At 24.2% G+C, this 19,175-nt stretch overlaps 1 protein-coding gene across 1 annotated transcript; it reads left to right on the top strand.

Annotated features, from left to right (window-relative positions):
• Window positions 1–11,144: 11,144 nt before the first annotated feature.
• LOC112604425 (octopamine receptor beta-1R-like) lies at window positions 11,145–16,940 on the top strand (the record flags this gene model as incomplete). The annotated part of the gene is made up of 2 exons (XM_025353467.1): window positions 11,145–11,383; window positions 15,552–16,940. Coding segments are annotated over 2 exons (633 nt in total), but the record flags the coding sequence as incomplete, so codon positions are not given.
• Window positions 16,941–19,175: the final 2,235 nt, after the last annotated feature.

Raw genomic sequence — 19,175 nt, 5'->3', positions numbered from 1 at the left:
TCATTGTTTGCATGAATGCATAAATCAGATAAAAATGATCTACAACGCCGTTTATTATTGCTATCTATCACATGAACATTGTACCTTACAGAATATCCATAAAAAAAAATACATGATAATATAATATTTTGAATTTATTCTTATAACAAAAAAAAAAAAATGGCACACTTAGATTATTGGATAAAATGAACACTATAATTTTACTACATCGTCTATTTTAAATCTTTAACTTTTAGTTCACAATAAAAGTTTCTAGGGTGTACATAAACAATAAACATTATATTATTAAATATAAGTAAACAATTGTCAACCAATGACCCGGATAACATAGCTTATCTTACTGAAAAAAAAAAATAAAATAAAATAGATGAAACTTTTAAAAATTAAATCTATCGAAATTTTTTTTAAACAGATAACTAATAACAAATATGTGTATTATACTGTTTATTCATATAGATAAAAATGTAATGATGAATGTAAAATAGGATCTTTTTTCAATGTTTCACAATAGAAAAAAAATTTAATATTGTAAAATATTAAAGCTTTCTTATACTATTTTTGCTAAAAGTATTTATTTATTATGGTTTTATAAAAATATACCTATAGTCCTAGTAGCAAAAATAATGACTATTATACTTTAACTCAATATTTTTAATTTATAGACCAAATATCATATTATTATTATAAGCATAGGAATACATTTGTCACTTATAATTTATCAAATAGTATTTAACAATGAATTTTTTATATAAAATATACTATTTGATTTTAATTTCAATAATTTTCAACACACATACCACACCCATTTTTTCACATTATTATTTGTTTCTTGGAATCTAACAATTCTGATTTTAAAATAAGCATTCATAGAATACTTTTAAAAACATAAAATTAATTTACTATTTAAAATTCATTGAAACTTATTAAAATATTATTGTCAAATACTCGAGTTACATTTACAATACAGTTTAAAAAAATGTTTTCATCTTCTGCAATTATATTTAAAATTAAATAGTATAAAATAAAATTGATTTTAATAACAATATTATTTTTGTATTATTGTTTAAAAGTTTATAATATTCTATATTAAATCATCAGTTATTTTTCATGCACTTAAAATACTTCTGTTATTGATATTACGTTCTTATAATAAAATACTAACTGAATATATTCCATTTTATACAACTCATTTTAATTGCTATAGAGTGTAGACCGCAAAATTCGTCATAAATTGTGATATTATGAAAATACCTAACATTTTATAATTTATAATTATTAAAAATATGAACCCACGGGATTCACAAAATATTTTTACTTGAAAGCACATACTTAATATTATATATAATTTAATGAATGTATTTTGCTAATTACGGTTGTTTAACAATCATTATGTTAAGACAAACAACCTTTGTGTGGCGTTAAAGATAATATGAAACGTAAACGTAGCCGTTTTTATTAAAATTATAACCTTAGCTAAAACAAACTACAGTGATCAATTTTACGCTAATATTTCAAACATTGTATTACCATAAGTATGCAAAAAAGTTCAAAGATCCCTAGAAATATTTATATTTCTGAATAATATTTGTTACTTACAAACTACACTTTTTACGAATAAAATTATTTATAGATACTGTCAATTTGAAGAAAAAAAAACTATTTCTTCATTTAAATATTTTATTAAAAGAGAGAGACTTTATTTTGAAATACTTAAAATGACTAAATAAATATTTTTAAAATTAAAAAACTATCTCGAATTTCAATAAATACATTCATTTGTTAACCAAATAGTAAAGAAAAATATAGCATGGATTATTAAATAATGTAATATATGTACTATCCTAACCATGATATAGCCAATAGATAATGGATAAGCAATAATTAGTTTATTATATTTACCAACATATTTAGGAATTATTACTAAATTATTTAATTATAATGTTAAATATTCAAGTTACCATATGTTGTAATGTGTTTATAAAGATTTATCATATTTTCGCCGTTATTTAATAAATTGCATGTACAAATACACCACGTCAATAAAAATATCCTTTCTAAATTTATTAATACGTTGTACTTTTCGTAAACATATTAAAAATCCAACAATTAATTTGAGTGCAACAAAACTAGCACAAAATATAGTGTTTTACGTATAAGACAATTGACCTATAAACATTTTTCACTTATATAAAAGTCACATTGTGTAAAGAATGAGCGAAAAACCACAGTTTTTGTTTATCGTGGGACCTAATTATCTCATACTTTTGCGGTAAACAGAAAACCTTTTGATTGGCGAAACAGGCAAAATATAGAGAGGGCACGCAATTCCTCAGAGAGCATGGATCGAGTGCCCGACAAGTGAAATCACTAACGTGCCAAAAAGGTTAACTTTGCTGATTGACGATAATTGAAATTCCAGATGTACTTTTTCACGAGACAAAAATAAAAATAAAAGTAATTCGTGATGTATTCATATGATAATGTGCTTTATACGGAATGCCACGTTTTAAGAAATAGAAATTGTGTCAAAAATTTGTAAATTAATATTTTTAGGAACATTTTACATTTAATTATACGTACCTATATAACATCGTTAACACAAAAAAACATTCTATGTGACAATTTTACGATACTGAGATTTTGGTATTCCTAGATTTAGAAAAAATAGGCCGTCATCTCCAATGCACTCCTTCACAATTTTTTTCGAATAAAAAAAAAAAAAGAAAAAGATATTACTAATTCCTATTACTTTTTTTTTATTTAATTATAATAAAATACTTTAAAAATGTTGATAGTTAAAATTCTTCGAAGAAAAATTTTTGTTTTATACAATAATTATATTTTTATTATTATTTATTTCTAAAATAAAAATCACAAAATAATCTCAATTGATCAATAAAATATTTTAAATAATTTTATTTTTATAGAATTATTTGAAATCCCAACATCCTATACTACATTAATCGCCATTAGAAAACTTCCTATGTAATATTGAAAAACCTTCTTTGTGATATTGAAAATCTTCTATGTAATTTTAGCAAAAAAATTTGACTAACAAAACCTTCTGTATAATAAAATATTGCCAATTTATACAATAAATCCATAATATTAAGTGTTTTTTACTTCAATTTTTTTTTATTTTTTTTTTTTTTTTTTTTGAAATAAACTATCATATAGTTTTACAATCATAAAATTTATTTTCATTTATCATTGATAATTTGTGAATTTTTAAAACGTTTTTTGTATCTTCTAAAAAATTAGGTTTTAGTACACAAGAGGTTTTTTTATGTCAACAACGATATACAATAAAATTTCAAAAAAAAGTTCTAGTGTTTTAAAATGGTATTAAGCAATTCAAAAATTGATAGTTACTGTTAAAATGTATAACCTATTATTTAACATTTTATGAGAAAAGATTATATTTCACTTTTATCTTAATTACATCTATTTACATTTTTTTAAACCTTTAATAAATTAATATATTATTTTGTTGTTATTTTTTACATTAAACAATCTAATTCGAATGGATTTATAATATAATAATCATTATTATTAATCGCATACTAATAAAAAATAATTTAAATTTCATTATTTTTCATAAATTATTTTAGTAATATAATATAATGAAATTGTTTGTACATTTTTTTGGCGTATAGTTATATTATTATAACACCTGAAAACCATCCCTGATTTTACAATATAATATGAACTATGCTACAGTAGTATTTTAAAATCATTATGCACAAATCATTTATTACAAAACCCGTATAAAAAATGTTTACACTCATTTTTTATACACTATGTTAAAAAAATACAAATTATAAATAAATAAAAGTATAAAACCTTACCCATTTCTTACATAAACTGCACCATAAATTAGTACCATCCATACATATTTTTACTTTTTCACGCCATATTCAATAGCAATGACAAATATACTTCAATAATGTTTAAATGTTTACCTACAAATCAACAATAACACAACATGTATCATTATAATTGGCGAAAAAAAAATTTACCATCACTAAACTTTGACCTGCAGTAGAGGGTTTATAACGCACCGATTTCTCACCAAAATATTGGTATGGTATTCACTGGGAACCATGATAATTTCCCACTCAAAAAATATAAAAATATTAAATACTATATGTCTTACAAAAAAGTGCATTGTGCCTGTACGTACTATGATATTACGTGTATTTATTAAAATATAGACTTCGCTAGGAAAAACGAAACCTGTTGGTAATCCGTTAACTATTAGTTGCATGCTATTCATAAGTTTTTGTATAGGTACTTATTTTACACATAGCTTATTATTTCTGGGTTCTATATAACTATCTTGGCAAATAGGAAGATATCTCATGACATACACTATGAAGTTATTTCTTGACGCGAAAAAACATAAAACACTATAATAACCACGTTATTTAAAACCGTTTTCGCTGGGTTTTTGGGTTTTCAGTCATATTAAATGTGTTAATTTATTATGACGGTATGACATCAGTCTACATACAAGTAAGCATTTTATCATTATTTCCATGTCGTTAAATTGTACGGATCGGTATATGTTATGATTATAAACGATTTTTCTTCAGTCTGATAGGCGTTCAAATATCTGACACATGATTAGAATGGAAACTAAACGGATTTTGCCATTTTTCAATTTACTTATGGTAATTTTGAATTCAAGTGGAACGAAAACATGTCACCGATAATAACGTATAGTATACTATAAATAAGCTACCAGTGCAGTCTTCTGAAATAAAAAGCGAGTTTATAATATTTAATATATAAGTACGAAATTTATGTGTATTTAGCCACGTAGATATAGTTCTAAAAAGTAATGAATATTTTAACTGTGACATGGTCTTCATACTTTCTTACCATATTACCCTCTCTGTTACCTACCACTCAAACAAGCTACTGATCTCGTTTATACACTGTTCGCCAATTCACTATAATAATGCATTAGATATATTATTATATACGAGTAAAAAAATAATAATCTAAACGTACCTACAATATTATATTAGTAAAATCTATCATCAAAACAAACTAAGCATATTAATATATTTTCAACGTAAAAAAAAAAAAAATTAAGCGTTTATTTATAATGAACTCAGCATATTATGTTAAGTTAACGTTTTCGCAATATCTTATAACTTGATAAACCAATTTGATAAATTTGCTTTAATTACGGTTCGTTTCATATTTTGTCTTAGTAATTTCAAAAGAGGTTTATTCTTAAAAATATAATTATGCTCTACCATAATCAAAAACCTGGGTTTCGCTGTCAAGTAACAAAACGAAAATGTACTTCAATTTTTAATAACTTTATTTTGTTGAATATTTAGAAATTGCGACATTGCAGATTATAGAATTAATTAGGTATACATTTATAAAACTATACTATATAAGTACTTGAAAGCTTAATTCTTATAATAACATTATTAGTTTATTTAAATTCTGTTATAATATTGTATACTTATGAAAATTGCAAAACACAATAAAAGTAACAAATATCGTTTTATTCTTTTGAAAATATTATGCATACCTACAAATAAAATTCAAGTTTTACTACTGATTTAACTTATTTTATTCTTAATTTATTTTTCAGTTATATTCTATTCTTAATAATTTTCACTATCAAAAAATTATTATTACCCAACTTTAACAAGACACATTATATTACACCAATATTTTGAACAATTAAAAAAAATTATTTGTTTTCATTTATATATTTTTAAAATCATATTGCAATGTTATCAGTTTTATTCACGATAAATATATATATTATAATAGCCTATAGATTATATTTTTATAGATATTATATTTATAAAGATGTATAGAACTAGACTACTCTTGCTGACCTATACAAAAAATTTAAATTCAAAAAATTCTTAAAAAAAAAAAATGGGGAACTATTTATGATTAATCCATAGTAAGTTGTCAAATAAAATTTCGTTTCTTCTCTAACTTTTTACTAGATAAATAATTTATAACCCTTTATTGACAAGATTAATTTACATAATATTTTAAATAAATAAATTGTCATTAAAAAAAAAAATATGTATATACAATTTTAACTTTAAAATTAAGACCAACCTAGCTCTTAATAGTACTCCATCGTCACCGATAAGAGGTTATCCTCAGTGGTGAGATGGGCCATCTAACCATATTGTATATATAATCATTAGTTAGTTACTTATAAGACGTTAAATTATACATTAATTATATTTAAATTTAATTTCATAAACTTTAAACAGTTTAAAATTATTAGAATAGTGAATATCCCTAAAATTTCAAAATTTGAAAACCAGAAATTCTAAAAAAATCTTCTATATTATTTTTAAGAATCTAACAATAGCTATTTTTTCACCAAATTAATGTATTTTTATTTTTATTTTTTTATCGTTACAATAAATTATTTTTTTTATTATATATATATATGTTACGGTAAATGATATTTAAAGGAAATTAAATTCATACTGTAGCAATATTATTTATTACATTGATAAATAATATGTTCTTATATTCAATATGAATCTTTATCTTTATTTTACCATGAACAATTTACATTAAATATAAATAGTATAGTTAAGTAATAAATTAAAATGAAACCAAAAAATTACTATTTGATTATCACAAAAAATAATTAAGTACCCAGTGTATCTAAAATATAGCTCTCTATTTTCTTATCACTTTAACAGCTATTTAAACCATTATAAAGGCTATATGCTTAAATTTCAGTACTCGCCAATAATTTATCATTATCTTTTCATTTTCATTTTGATTTATATTACATGTCTTAGAATATAGATTCTTCTAGATAAACTATTAATACATTTTCCCATCTTTAAGTTTGAAAAGCATTGATGTGTTTACATTCTGTTTAGCTTAAATATTGACTGAATTAAGTAAAATCCACTTAAACAGTGTTTGGCTAATAAATTTGAAACTTTCCATAAGTATTTTATTACATCCATACCTAATAAGCACACGTACTAACAGATACACAATATTTCAGTCTCTGTCATTGTAATTCAAACTACTTATAAAATACTAAAAATGTATATTAATAAATAAATGAATTATTAAATCTAAAATCGTCCGATTTTTATTAAATTATAAAATTCTATAAAATATTAATTAAGGCATCAAAGACATTTTATTGTTTAAAAATTATACTGTCATTGCTTTCTTTAAATTATTTTTAATATGCTAGTAATCAATTTTTTTTATTAACTAAAAATTCTATTTTTTTTAATTTTTATAATTTTATTTTGCTTGTACAAATTGTAAAGTATTAAAAATTGCAACCTGAAATTCAGGCTAAAGATTTTTTTATTACTTAACTTGTATGTTATTATATAATATTTTTAATCTTGTTAAAAATGCGTTGGTTTTCAACTATATCATAGTCTTACACATTGACTTTTTAAATTTATTGAGTTTTTTCTTTTTTATTTTTATAAGCACTTATTTATTGCCTCAAAATAATACTGCAAATAAAACTCACAAGTTATTTAATTTTACAAATAGCTTTTATACTTATGATATTATTTAATTTTAACAAAGAGTGTAACACAATGTCTTAATATTTTTTTAAAGAATCATCTTACATTTGATATTACCTATCTAAAATACTTTATTTTTTATATTAAAAGTTGCATACTATACATCAACGATAACAATAATTTACAGAGTTAAAAATCGTATTAATAATTATTTATGTTGATGCTTAACTGGCAATAAAAATTACAATGCATTTTAAATTACTTAAAAATTATTTAATACTATATATTCACTAATTACTTTATAAATTTATAAACCTATTTTAAATATCAATAAATAAGACTGTTTGAATTTAAATGTTATTAAAAAATTCTACATTCAATCGTCATTGTAGTCAAAATGCTCCCTAAAAAAAGTTATACATTTATTATTTCTTACAAATAAAAACAATTACTAAAATACATTTTAAATTTTAAATATAACTTAAAGCCTCGTGGTACGTTAGCAACAAAACTCTTCACGATGATCTCAAAATTCTTACTCTCTCTATACTTGTTCCGACTTACTATAAAAAATTTTAGTCTAACACTTTAGCCTACCAAAATCCCCTTATATCAAAATTTTTTTCTCTCAATCTTACGAGTAATCCACTTCGCCGCTTAAAACGTAATTGGACACGCGATCTCTAAATATATATTTGTTAAAAAAATAATATATAATAATATATAGAATTATAAATATTTTACAACTAAATAATTGCCTGTGTTATGAAATTTAACTAATTTTGACTCGGTTGAAAAAAATACTTCATCATATTTTTCTTTCTCATAAATTATATTCTTTGTCAATAATTTAATCAACTTTAGGCAATTTCAAATTTTATTGATTTGAGTCTGAAAAGTCAATTATGCAAAGATCTGTCTTTCTAAAATAAATATTAAAATAAAATTACCGTACTTGTATTCATCAGAAGTTTATAAATCAAGTTTAATGGCGGCATAATAGTTTACCATTGCAGTAGAATAACATAAAAATGTATTGAATTTTCGACATTCCTTTCAACTATTGAAAAGTTATGGAAAAAAAATCAAAACAATTTATACTTTAACATTATTATTCATAAGCAACATTGATTTTAAATTATTATTGTACTATTACTAATTGAGACAATTGCTTTAATTTCGAAGTTTAAAATAGTAAAAATCTTGATTCAACCTGTATAAATGCCTTTAATTATATTTTTTCCCCAGGTCTACATTTATCTATATTTAGCCTTGATTGGAAGCATTGTTGTAACAATAAACAATCTCCTACATTTTATGATATATATAAATATACAATAGGTATAATACAGGTATTGATATTTTTTTTCATTTCATATATGTTTGTATAAAAATTCTAGTGTCGACTAATTTCATATACCTACATAGGTGCTTCTAAATATTTATATTTTCATACATCGAATAATATTGACTGACGTAAATGTTATTTTTTCGAACTATCAAATCAATATTTAAAACTATATTTTAATATTCAATATTTTTGTATCAAATATATTATCAAAAGTATTTTTAAAAAAAATTTTAAAACGTTTATTCACTTAACTGAATTTGATATATTTATATTTTTTAATTAGAAAATAATTGAGAATCGATTACAGACAAAATATAGTCAAAAAATGTTAAGTTTAAACATACTTTTAACACTTTATTAACTATTTTTAAAAATATATAAAGACTTCATGATAAATTTCTAATAACTTTAAAATATCTAGGATTTTATTACTTTAAAACAATACAAAATATGCTTTTTATAAATTGTGTTCTTTACTATGTTTTTAAAAACACATAAAATATTTTTAATTTTTAATAAAAATTAAATGCTTTTCAAAAGATATTTTAATTTTTTTTTTTCATACGAGAAATATTTTACAAAAAAAAGCTAAATAAAATTGATTAGTGGAGAGCGTTTTAATAGGATACGTTAATAGGCCACTGTTTTTGGCATGCCACTTCAAAAAGCGTTATATTTATACAAAATTGGTACAAAAGTTTTCATAACAATCTATACGTAATTAATAAAATACAAAATCGTAGTTTTATTTTTTGAGATTGATTCAAACCAAACGTACCTTAAATATGGATCTATGAAAAGAAAAAATGAATATTTAACGAGGCCGTTTACAAATACATTTTTAAAATTAATAAATGTATGGGGTTAATATTATAGATATTTTTAAGTTTTAATACGTACCATCATAATTTAATAAAAGTGATAACTGATAAACGTTATCTTTAAAAAAAATTTGCAAAATCATTTTTATTAAAAATGAATTATAACTTAAACTATCTTAAACCAAGACAGACAAAATATTTTACGAGTAGCTGAAGACTGTTTGAAATTTCAATATTAATATTCATAATATTATATTTTTTATTAAGTACAAGTTATACTCCAAGAAACGGAACAAAAAGTAGATAATGAAAATAATTTTTACAGTATAAAAAAACATAAACTTTTTTTTTTTTCTTTTGAAGAACCGAAGTACGGAATTTTCCCTTCCAGTAAATTTATATTAGAAAATTATTCTAACACAAAAGAAAATCATTTATGTATTTTTCATAAATACCTATACTTTTTCTACTTGCTTTAATTCACGTTTAAATTTTCATATTTTCAGACAAATATATGTTAATTTCAAGCATGTTTTCAAAATTAATTCGATTGTCATCATTATATGGATTATTTTAATTTAAATAAAATTTTAAAAACAATAATAATTTTATAAACGATTGCTAATAAACTCTTTATTATATACATTAGATATCAATAAGTTAATATGATTATCAAATTGTAATTTATGATTACATTAAGCATTATTTATATAGTTTAGATATTATATTATTTTCGTAATTATTCAAATAATATCAATAAATACAGATTTCATATTTAAAAAGAATACAAAATCATAAATAATAAGTAACATTATTAATAACCAATTATACAATTATAATGGAATAAATAAACAAGTATAGTTCTATTATAAATAGGAAAATATTGGTTTGATGCATTGTATTTATATAGAAGATTCCGAGTACTTAATCTTAAATAAGTCTACTCTGCATACGAAGACATAAAAGCTAATTTTCATAATACTTCTTTTGTTCCTGAAATTCAGAAAAATTAACATTTTAAATAATTTATAATGTTTCTGATATATACGATCACAAGTTTCACTTAAAATCTAAAACTCTAAAAATAAATATAGTTATGTAGTTAAAGATGCTAAAGGAGCTACAGCCTTCTCCGAAATTTCAGAAAAATTTAAAAGTGCTTTTAATATTCTATGAACGTATTACATTAGATGTAATAATTTATTAAAATTATAATTTACATGAATGTTCTGAAAAGTGTAAAACATTCTACACTCATGGCATCAGATTTTATAAGTACCAAATTTGAGAGATCTTATTTAAAGCTTATCTAGTTATTTTTACAACAAATTATCAGTTCCCCACCACCAAAAAAACGAAATCCTGGCTATGTCACTAGTCTATGGTTCAAATATATTAATTTATGTCATTTATTTTATATGTCTTTTTTTTTCTTTTTTTTTTTTTGACGTTTTTAGGAGTAAAGTGGCCGCAGCGTTACTGAACAAGCACCTACAGATCAACGGCATAAGCGCACTCGGAGCGCTATCGACTTCGGATGCTGTGAAGGACGTCGATGTGGAAACGGATCCGGATTCTGGAGCTTTTCGACCAGCGGCCTCGAGTAACAAAATGAAACGGGAACGGAAAGCGGCGCGTACCTTGGGTATCATTATGTCCGCATTCTTGGCGTGTTGGCTACCTTTTTTTACATGGTAAACGTTATTATTTGATATTATATACTATAATATATACATTTTTTCACATAAAACGTTACCGCTTTAGCTTTATTCCGGGTTTTTTTTTTTTTTTTGTTTTTTAATAATAACTTGTACCGGTAGGAACCCAACGTATGATGATGTGCGTCCTTCGTGCCTTCAGAAATCAACGGGTGCATCTGCGCTTTTTTTACAATATTCAGAAAAAATATTTAATATTACAAGTCCAGGCAGGTGTTTCCGTCATTAGTTATATATTTTACACTGCGGGAGACGGTGATACACAGTTGTGATGGAACAGTTTTCACTTATAAGCAACAACTAACAACAAAATCCATTGAACATCCGTAAAAAAAAAGCTGTTATATATAAACGCGTGGACGAAATTAATGAAAAAAGTTGTGTAGGTACACTAATATACTCGTAGTATCGACTATACTATATTTTCCATCATAATGGGTTTTTTTATATACCAGCATTATGACATAAATAATAAATTACATATTTACTAGGTATCTAATAATTACAAATATATAAAACTACGAAACTAGCGTTTTTAAACCAGGACATATATGTACTTCCTATATTATAATAACTAGAATTTATGTAACGAAACTTCTTGTTTTCAATTGAAAATATAAAATTTCATCTCGATTAGTTCAGAACACTCAAAACACTTTTTATGCAAAAACTATTGAAATATAACATTTAAGTTTCGGATCCTACATTAAAAAATATTATATCCTTCTTCACCACTTCTCAGAGCTATATTGAGTTGGCCACCTAACCCGTTTCTCATCACACCGAACGTCATCATACCTCACATGCCACTCCACATAATAATATGTGATATTATCTGCATATTAATTTCATTAAACCCTAGACATCACTTTTTAAGTCTATCTCGTCGAAAATATTATGAACGTACATGTATATAAGTACAAAAGCTTCAGAATAGTATTTTACTAAAGTTTCAACTATTATAAAAAAATATTTTATATCATGATAATAAACAAAAAATAGTGAATAGTAAATAATGAATAAAATATCCAAGTATAGATAAATACATCAATAAATTTATATATTTTATTATCTCAACCACTGTTGAATACATTTATTAAAAAAATATTATATTATTTTAAATGTGTTTTGTATCAGTGATAAATCAATGACAAAATTATTTATTTAACGAAAAAATGTATGAAGTTTTAAGAACCATTTGATATTCTCTCCAACGGTCTACTAAAATTTTATCAATTTATACATAATAATTCCATTTCTCTAACTATTAAAGTGATTTTATAAACTTCAAAGCAATGATAAATAATTTAATTCAGGAAATCATTCTAAATAGAATTTAAAATAGTTCACCCAAAAAAGGCTAAGTTTTTAAAAGCGAGTGCTTATTTTACAATTTTTTGCTATTTCTATTACAACACGAAAACTTTTTCAATCTTCAGCGATCGATATCAGCTTTATAGTTTTTAAGCTTGTATGTTTTTTCAGTGAAAAAAAAATACTTCACGTTAGAAATCTTAAAACCAATAATTACTCACAGTTTAACACATCACACATACCTATTCAGCTATTTAAAAATAAATTTTATCGATTTTTAGTATTTTTTTTTTTTTTTATTATTCACCTTTCCTGTTTACCTTCATCACTGCACATCGCTAAAAAAACAATTTCTCATGTTCAATGTTGATTCGTCATTTCACTTCAATGAACTTTATATCGAATTTGTTTAACATCAATGCGCGTATATTCGTTCTTGACAACTTATTCTAGGCGAACACTGGTAAAACTACACCAAAAAAAACCATCAACCAACACATAAAATGTATGCTAAAATAAAATCACAATTTTTTATAGCATCCTATTTTATTTACTCACGCTATGTACATTTAAAAACAAAATACATAATATAAATTAATTTTTCTAAATAGATTTTTCATTTTTCGCCAAGGCTATTTCTCAAAAGTTGAGAATTGAAAACAAAAATATAATATATAAAATGTAAAAATAAAGTACAATGTGTTGTATTTTGTATTATATACAACATAGCTTTCTCTAAATTCTTATCGATCACAAATGTAAACTTTAGCTACTAGTTAAAAGTTAAACAGCCGATTAGTAGTGTACCATTTATTTTATGTACCCTCTTGATAACACGCTTGACATTAACATTAATAACCTGGCCCTTGCGCAACCATTGTAGTTATCTATATTATTAAAGCAAGTAAACCAAATGAAAAATCTTTTCTTTGTTTTTTTAAGTTTATTTATTTATTTAAGTATCTACTTTCTATCTCATATATATATATATTATATAAACATCACTTATAGTAATTGTATATTAAAAACTAGCCCATTCGGTGAAAATATTTGAAAACGTCTTAACAAGAACCAAAGAAATTTTAATGAAAAAAATTACACAATGTTATTTCCAGGTGTTCAAGATCGATTTTATAAAATACTGCCTAATTAAGTTTTATACTAAGATTATTCCAGCTAACTTCTATTAGTAATATAAACTATGGTATCAGACATAATATCAGTCTTTCATGTACAGTAATGATTTATATATGTATTCTACTTTTTTGAGAAATTTTCAATAAACGTTCTCTGCATACCATACCTATACGACACTACTCTAAAGTAGAATAATGTTTTCACCGTATGAATGGAAACGGAATAAAAACGTAGATATTACATTTAGGCATCATTTATAATAATAACATTGTTCTAAAAGCTATCGTAGCCACGTTTTCCTTTATAAATCCCCACCACTGTAACACTTTACGAGGCGTTTGGTTGCAAAGGTTTGGATATTACGATGAGTAATAACTCACTTAAATAATGTCTGATATTCCATATACGTGGCTTTTGATGTTCAGATTCTATTATTGGTCTCTTTTTACTAAATAATCTAGCGTAGAAAGAAGAGGAAGAAATAGCTATGACGTGATAATAATTTATCAAGCACCGCAATCATTATAACGTGCGTGTGTATGTTATTATATTTTTTTCATACATTACAACTTGAGCGGAGCTTTTTGCATTCAAGTTACAGTTGCCCACGCTTTCACTCGCATTTTCTTCAATAGAACGCATACTAAGTGTACAAAATATTTTTTGTCGTGATTTGCGTATTACGTAAAATAAATTTCTAATACGAAGCATATATTTCATACATATTTCATGACTAACTCAATGACTAAAAAGTGAAACAATTGAATAATTTATATTCGTTATTGTATTGATATTTATTTTCATTAAATAATTTATAATAATTTATTTTCCTCCATTACTTATATTATTGAATCAATGTAATATTTCAGTTTACTTTCCATTTTCTTTATCAACGTTTTAAAATACATTTTAATTGTTTTGCTTACTATTGGTAGTAAATATGAAAATACATAATACAAAACCTTTACCTACTAACTTTTCAAAAGTTCACTTGTTAAAAAATTATAATATTTAAAATAATCGCTTTTGAACATTGAGTATATTTTTGAATATACATTTCCTGCAGAACAAACTAACATTTTTTTCATTAAAAAGAGTACAAATATTTAAGTATTTTGGATATAATTTAATATTCCTTCATTTAACATTTCGCACGTATAAATGTTTATTAAAATATAGTTTTAAAATTAATTCAACAATAACTTTTAAATTTATCGCAATAACATAATAATACATTAATACAATACTAATGAACTAATGTGTACACAATAATATTAATAACCAAACGGTTATTTTTACAACAAAAAAATGACATTTAAATTTTTTCATACAGACATAATAATAATATAGACATGTTGATTAATAATTAATTTTAAATACACAACGCACGGTGTTTATCTATATAATATCAAATTTTGCGCATTTGTAGTCATTATGTTTTAGTAATAATAATATTGTTCGTATTAATGTTTACCGAGTTTTACCGTGTATCGGGATTGCATGTTTTGTATAAGGGTAGGACGTTGATAGATCATATTTTTCAAAATACTCTTCCGTCTTCCCTTTTTCATACAATATAATATACAAATCATTATAATAATTATTATTATTACTATTATTATTATTATTATTATTAGTCATCATTACAAATTACAATAAATAAATCGTGTAACTCTTTAACTCGTAAATACAGGTATATGATAAGCTCGCTGATGGAAGCCGGTTCGTGGATGCCTCGGTGGGTAACGGTGCTCGTGTTCTGGGTGGGCTACTTCAACTCGGCTCTTAACCCGCTCATCTATGCGTACTTCAATCGGGAATTCCGGGTGGCGTTCCAGAAGACGCTACAGAGCTGCTGGCCCAGGTCGCCTCCATGGTGTCCGCCGTGCCAGCGCCGCCGATACGAGCAATCACGGAACGATACAACCACACCAACCGCGGCTTTCGGCCAGCAGAACATGTACAACTACAGCAACGCTTCCGAAGTGCATTATATGAACCCGGCAACCATAGCTCTGCTCCAAAACAACGGTGGCAGTGGCGACAGTGTTGGCAAGGGATGTCGGACCGAACAAAACGTTCTGTAGAAAAAAAATAATAACGCAACATGTGTAACGTGTACGTACCTATAGCTAATTTTTCTCCCCGAAAACCTACGCCACGACAATCTACTCCACAGCATACAAACTACAAAGGGGTTATAGGGCTGCGAGCAAATAAAATTTGAGGAGTGGTGGTTCCAAGGCGCAGACGCGGACCTCGTCAGTTAGAGTTGTTCAAACTATAAAACATATAGTGAGATTATCATTGTTTTCAGTAAGCGCGAGTGCAGAAAGTTTCACCCATGGCATTTAAAAATATGCTAGACACTCCTGAGTCCTGAAAAACACTGTAACTCTTAGCAAACCTGCAGACCTAAACACTGTTGTGAGTGCGTCACTAATGACTATTATTATTCGTTTACGTATTATTATGTCTACCTGCATAATATTATATATTACATTTTATTAATGTACAGTCTCTAGGTGAAAATAATAATTATAATAAAGCCAATGAAACATTTCACGTGATAACTGTAGCATGAATTCGAAACCTAAACTGAAAATTCCTTCAATGCCATAGCACAATCATAATATATTATTTATGATGGTAACTCTAAACACTTATGCTTTTATTGATGACTCGGTGAAATATCGTGGTTCTATTGCGTGTTATTATTATTATTATATAATATCCGTCGGCGATATTTCATTGTTTGACTATGCGGGGTGACACATGCAGTATATTGTGACCTTAACCCTAAATAATTAAACAAATCTCTGACCGTTGTCGAATCTCGTCGTCGCCAATTCAAATCGTTATCGCATTCATAAAAATATAATGACATAATAATATTATAGTGCAGGATTTCACACATTATTATTACAACTATTATTCTCGTTTTTATGCCACAGTTCGATCGATGTTCAAACTCGTTTAAGTATTTCAATTTCCAGTTATAACTTACAAGTATACAACATAATAATGTGACCATAGAATCCAATAAAAACAAAATTTTGAAATAAAAATAAAATGTTAAGAAAAAAATGTTAGCGTAAATATTAATATAAACTTGTTTTAAAATAAAACCAAAGGTTGTGATACCAGAGTTAAAATAAAAATTCAAAAAAATAAAATAAAGGAAAAAACTGTTTTTTATTGTGTTAAGTAACTTCTTACTGTCGTAAATAATTAATAAAGAAAAAGATCTACATTTACTAATTTGGCACTTAGTGACCTATTTTTCAAATGCAAAAAGTTTAGTATGAAATAATTAAATATTTAATCAGAGATACACTTGTTTCAACTTTCCTCTTTTGTAACGTAAAGTGGTTAAACAGCACAATATTATATATTTAATCTATAACCCTACCTACAAACAATGTAAATTTATAAAAATAAAAAACATTCTTTTATAAGCTTTTATAAGTCAAATCTTAAATAAAATGTCTTAAATAAATTACATTTACGATTACAATATATGTATATTATATCTATTTATATTTATATCAAATCATATGCCTACTTTTAGTCAGTATTATTAACTTAAACAAAATAAATTTCATAACCGCCAACATTTTTATATATTGACACTATATTTTTCACTCACAAATTGTTTAATAAATAGATTTATACAATAGATATTTAAAACTACTGTACATATGGTTAAAACAATTATTAAAATAATCAAATATATATCTATATGTATACATCACACTAAAAGTTGTAGTATGATAGAAAAAAAATAGAAAAATTAATTTATCGATCAATATAAATAAATAAAATATCTACTAATTATAATATTACCAACATAAATCCTTTTATTAAATTAAAATAAAATATATCTTATTTTTAGATTTTGTTTAACAAATTTTAACAATTAAATTCAACTTATTTTTTTTTTATTACTTAATACAAAGTCATTTCAAACTCAAACTTCGTGCAGTTAATATAATTGTAATCGAATATGAATGACGAATAAAGAATATTATCTTTTTGTATTAACTGGAGTTAAATCCAGTTTAAATAATTTTTAACAAATCAAATAATTACTATAATTTTTAATAATTCTTAGGGAAATGCAATAAAATGTTATTATCTTGTGTCTATTGCCTGTCGTCTGTCCATCTCATAATATTATCAATGTAAATATAATTAACAAAATTATAAATTAATGTCTTTCGAATTTTTAAAACTATGAATCTACAAGTTAAAATAATTAATCTAAACATGTATACTATTATTATAAATATTAATATATAAGTGCGTGTGTATATGGACTATTATATATTATGTTTACCTAAAAAATATTTAAATTAAGAATTCTCATTTCGCGTAATTTTCTATTTTTTAAAGTTTAAATTAATAATTATTAAATAATTTAATAATAACAAACGCGGAGAACAAATAATGTAACTATAACTTTTATGGAAAGTCAATTTTTCTTTGTTTTTAAATAATTAAAGAGAAATATTTACTTTTTTCTAATTTAAATTAGTAAATGTTTTAAATTTAGCATGTTAATATATATCCAATTCAAAATGTTGATAAATATCTCCTATAACAAATTAGACTATACTACGTGTGAAAATGTGTTCACTAGTTTTGTTTTATGTAAATATAATAATATGATAATATTATCTTATAAATTCAATGTACATTAATATATATTATTCTTGTACAATATGTCTTGTAAAATTTTAAAATAAAAATATTGCTATTGAAACTCACAACTTTTGAGCTTTAGTGAGATAGAGTGAAAAAGAGTAGGTATCACAAGTAAAAGTAAAGTAATACGTAACAACAGAGGGTGATAATTAGCTACATCTACGTATTGCCTCTAAATAGACTGTATTATTTTAGGTCTATAGAAGAACTTCGAAACATATAGATATTTTATAAACAACTTAATCAAATAATAATGTGAATATAAGGTTTTTCGTGAAACATACTTTAAATAAGTAATAAATAAATCGTCTGAAATTTTCGTATTATAATGTATTCATTTAAAAGGTACTTGTACAATATTATACAGGTGTGTTTATCATCATATTATATTATTGTATAATTTGTATATTTGAAAAGTGGTAGTAATTTAATGCACTTAATAACTATATTTTTAGTTTAGTATTTTATCTCCATATTGGTTTTGGTAGTGTATGTTTTGTGTGCTTATAATATATCTCTATTATTCCTAGACTGAATTTGTGTTGGGTTAGGATGTTAGTTAATAAGTATTTAGTATTTACTGTTAAGGGAAAAGCGTTTTGGTTTACTG

Source organism: Melanaphis sacchari, unplaced genomic scaffold, assembly GCF_002803265.2.
Source record: "Melanaphis sacchari strain LSU unplaced genomic scaffold, SCAv2.0 Contig11_pilon_pilon, whole genome shotgun sequence".
Classification (NCBI taxonomy): Eukaryota; Metazoa; Arthropoda; class Insecta; order Hemiptera; family Aphididae; genus Melanaphis; species Melanaphis sacchari.
This window is presented reverse-complemented; position numbering and strand designations above follow the sequence as displayed.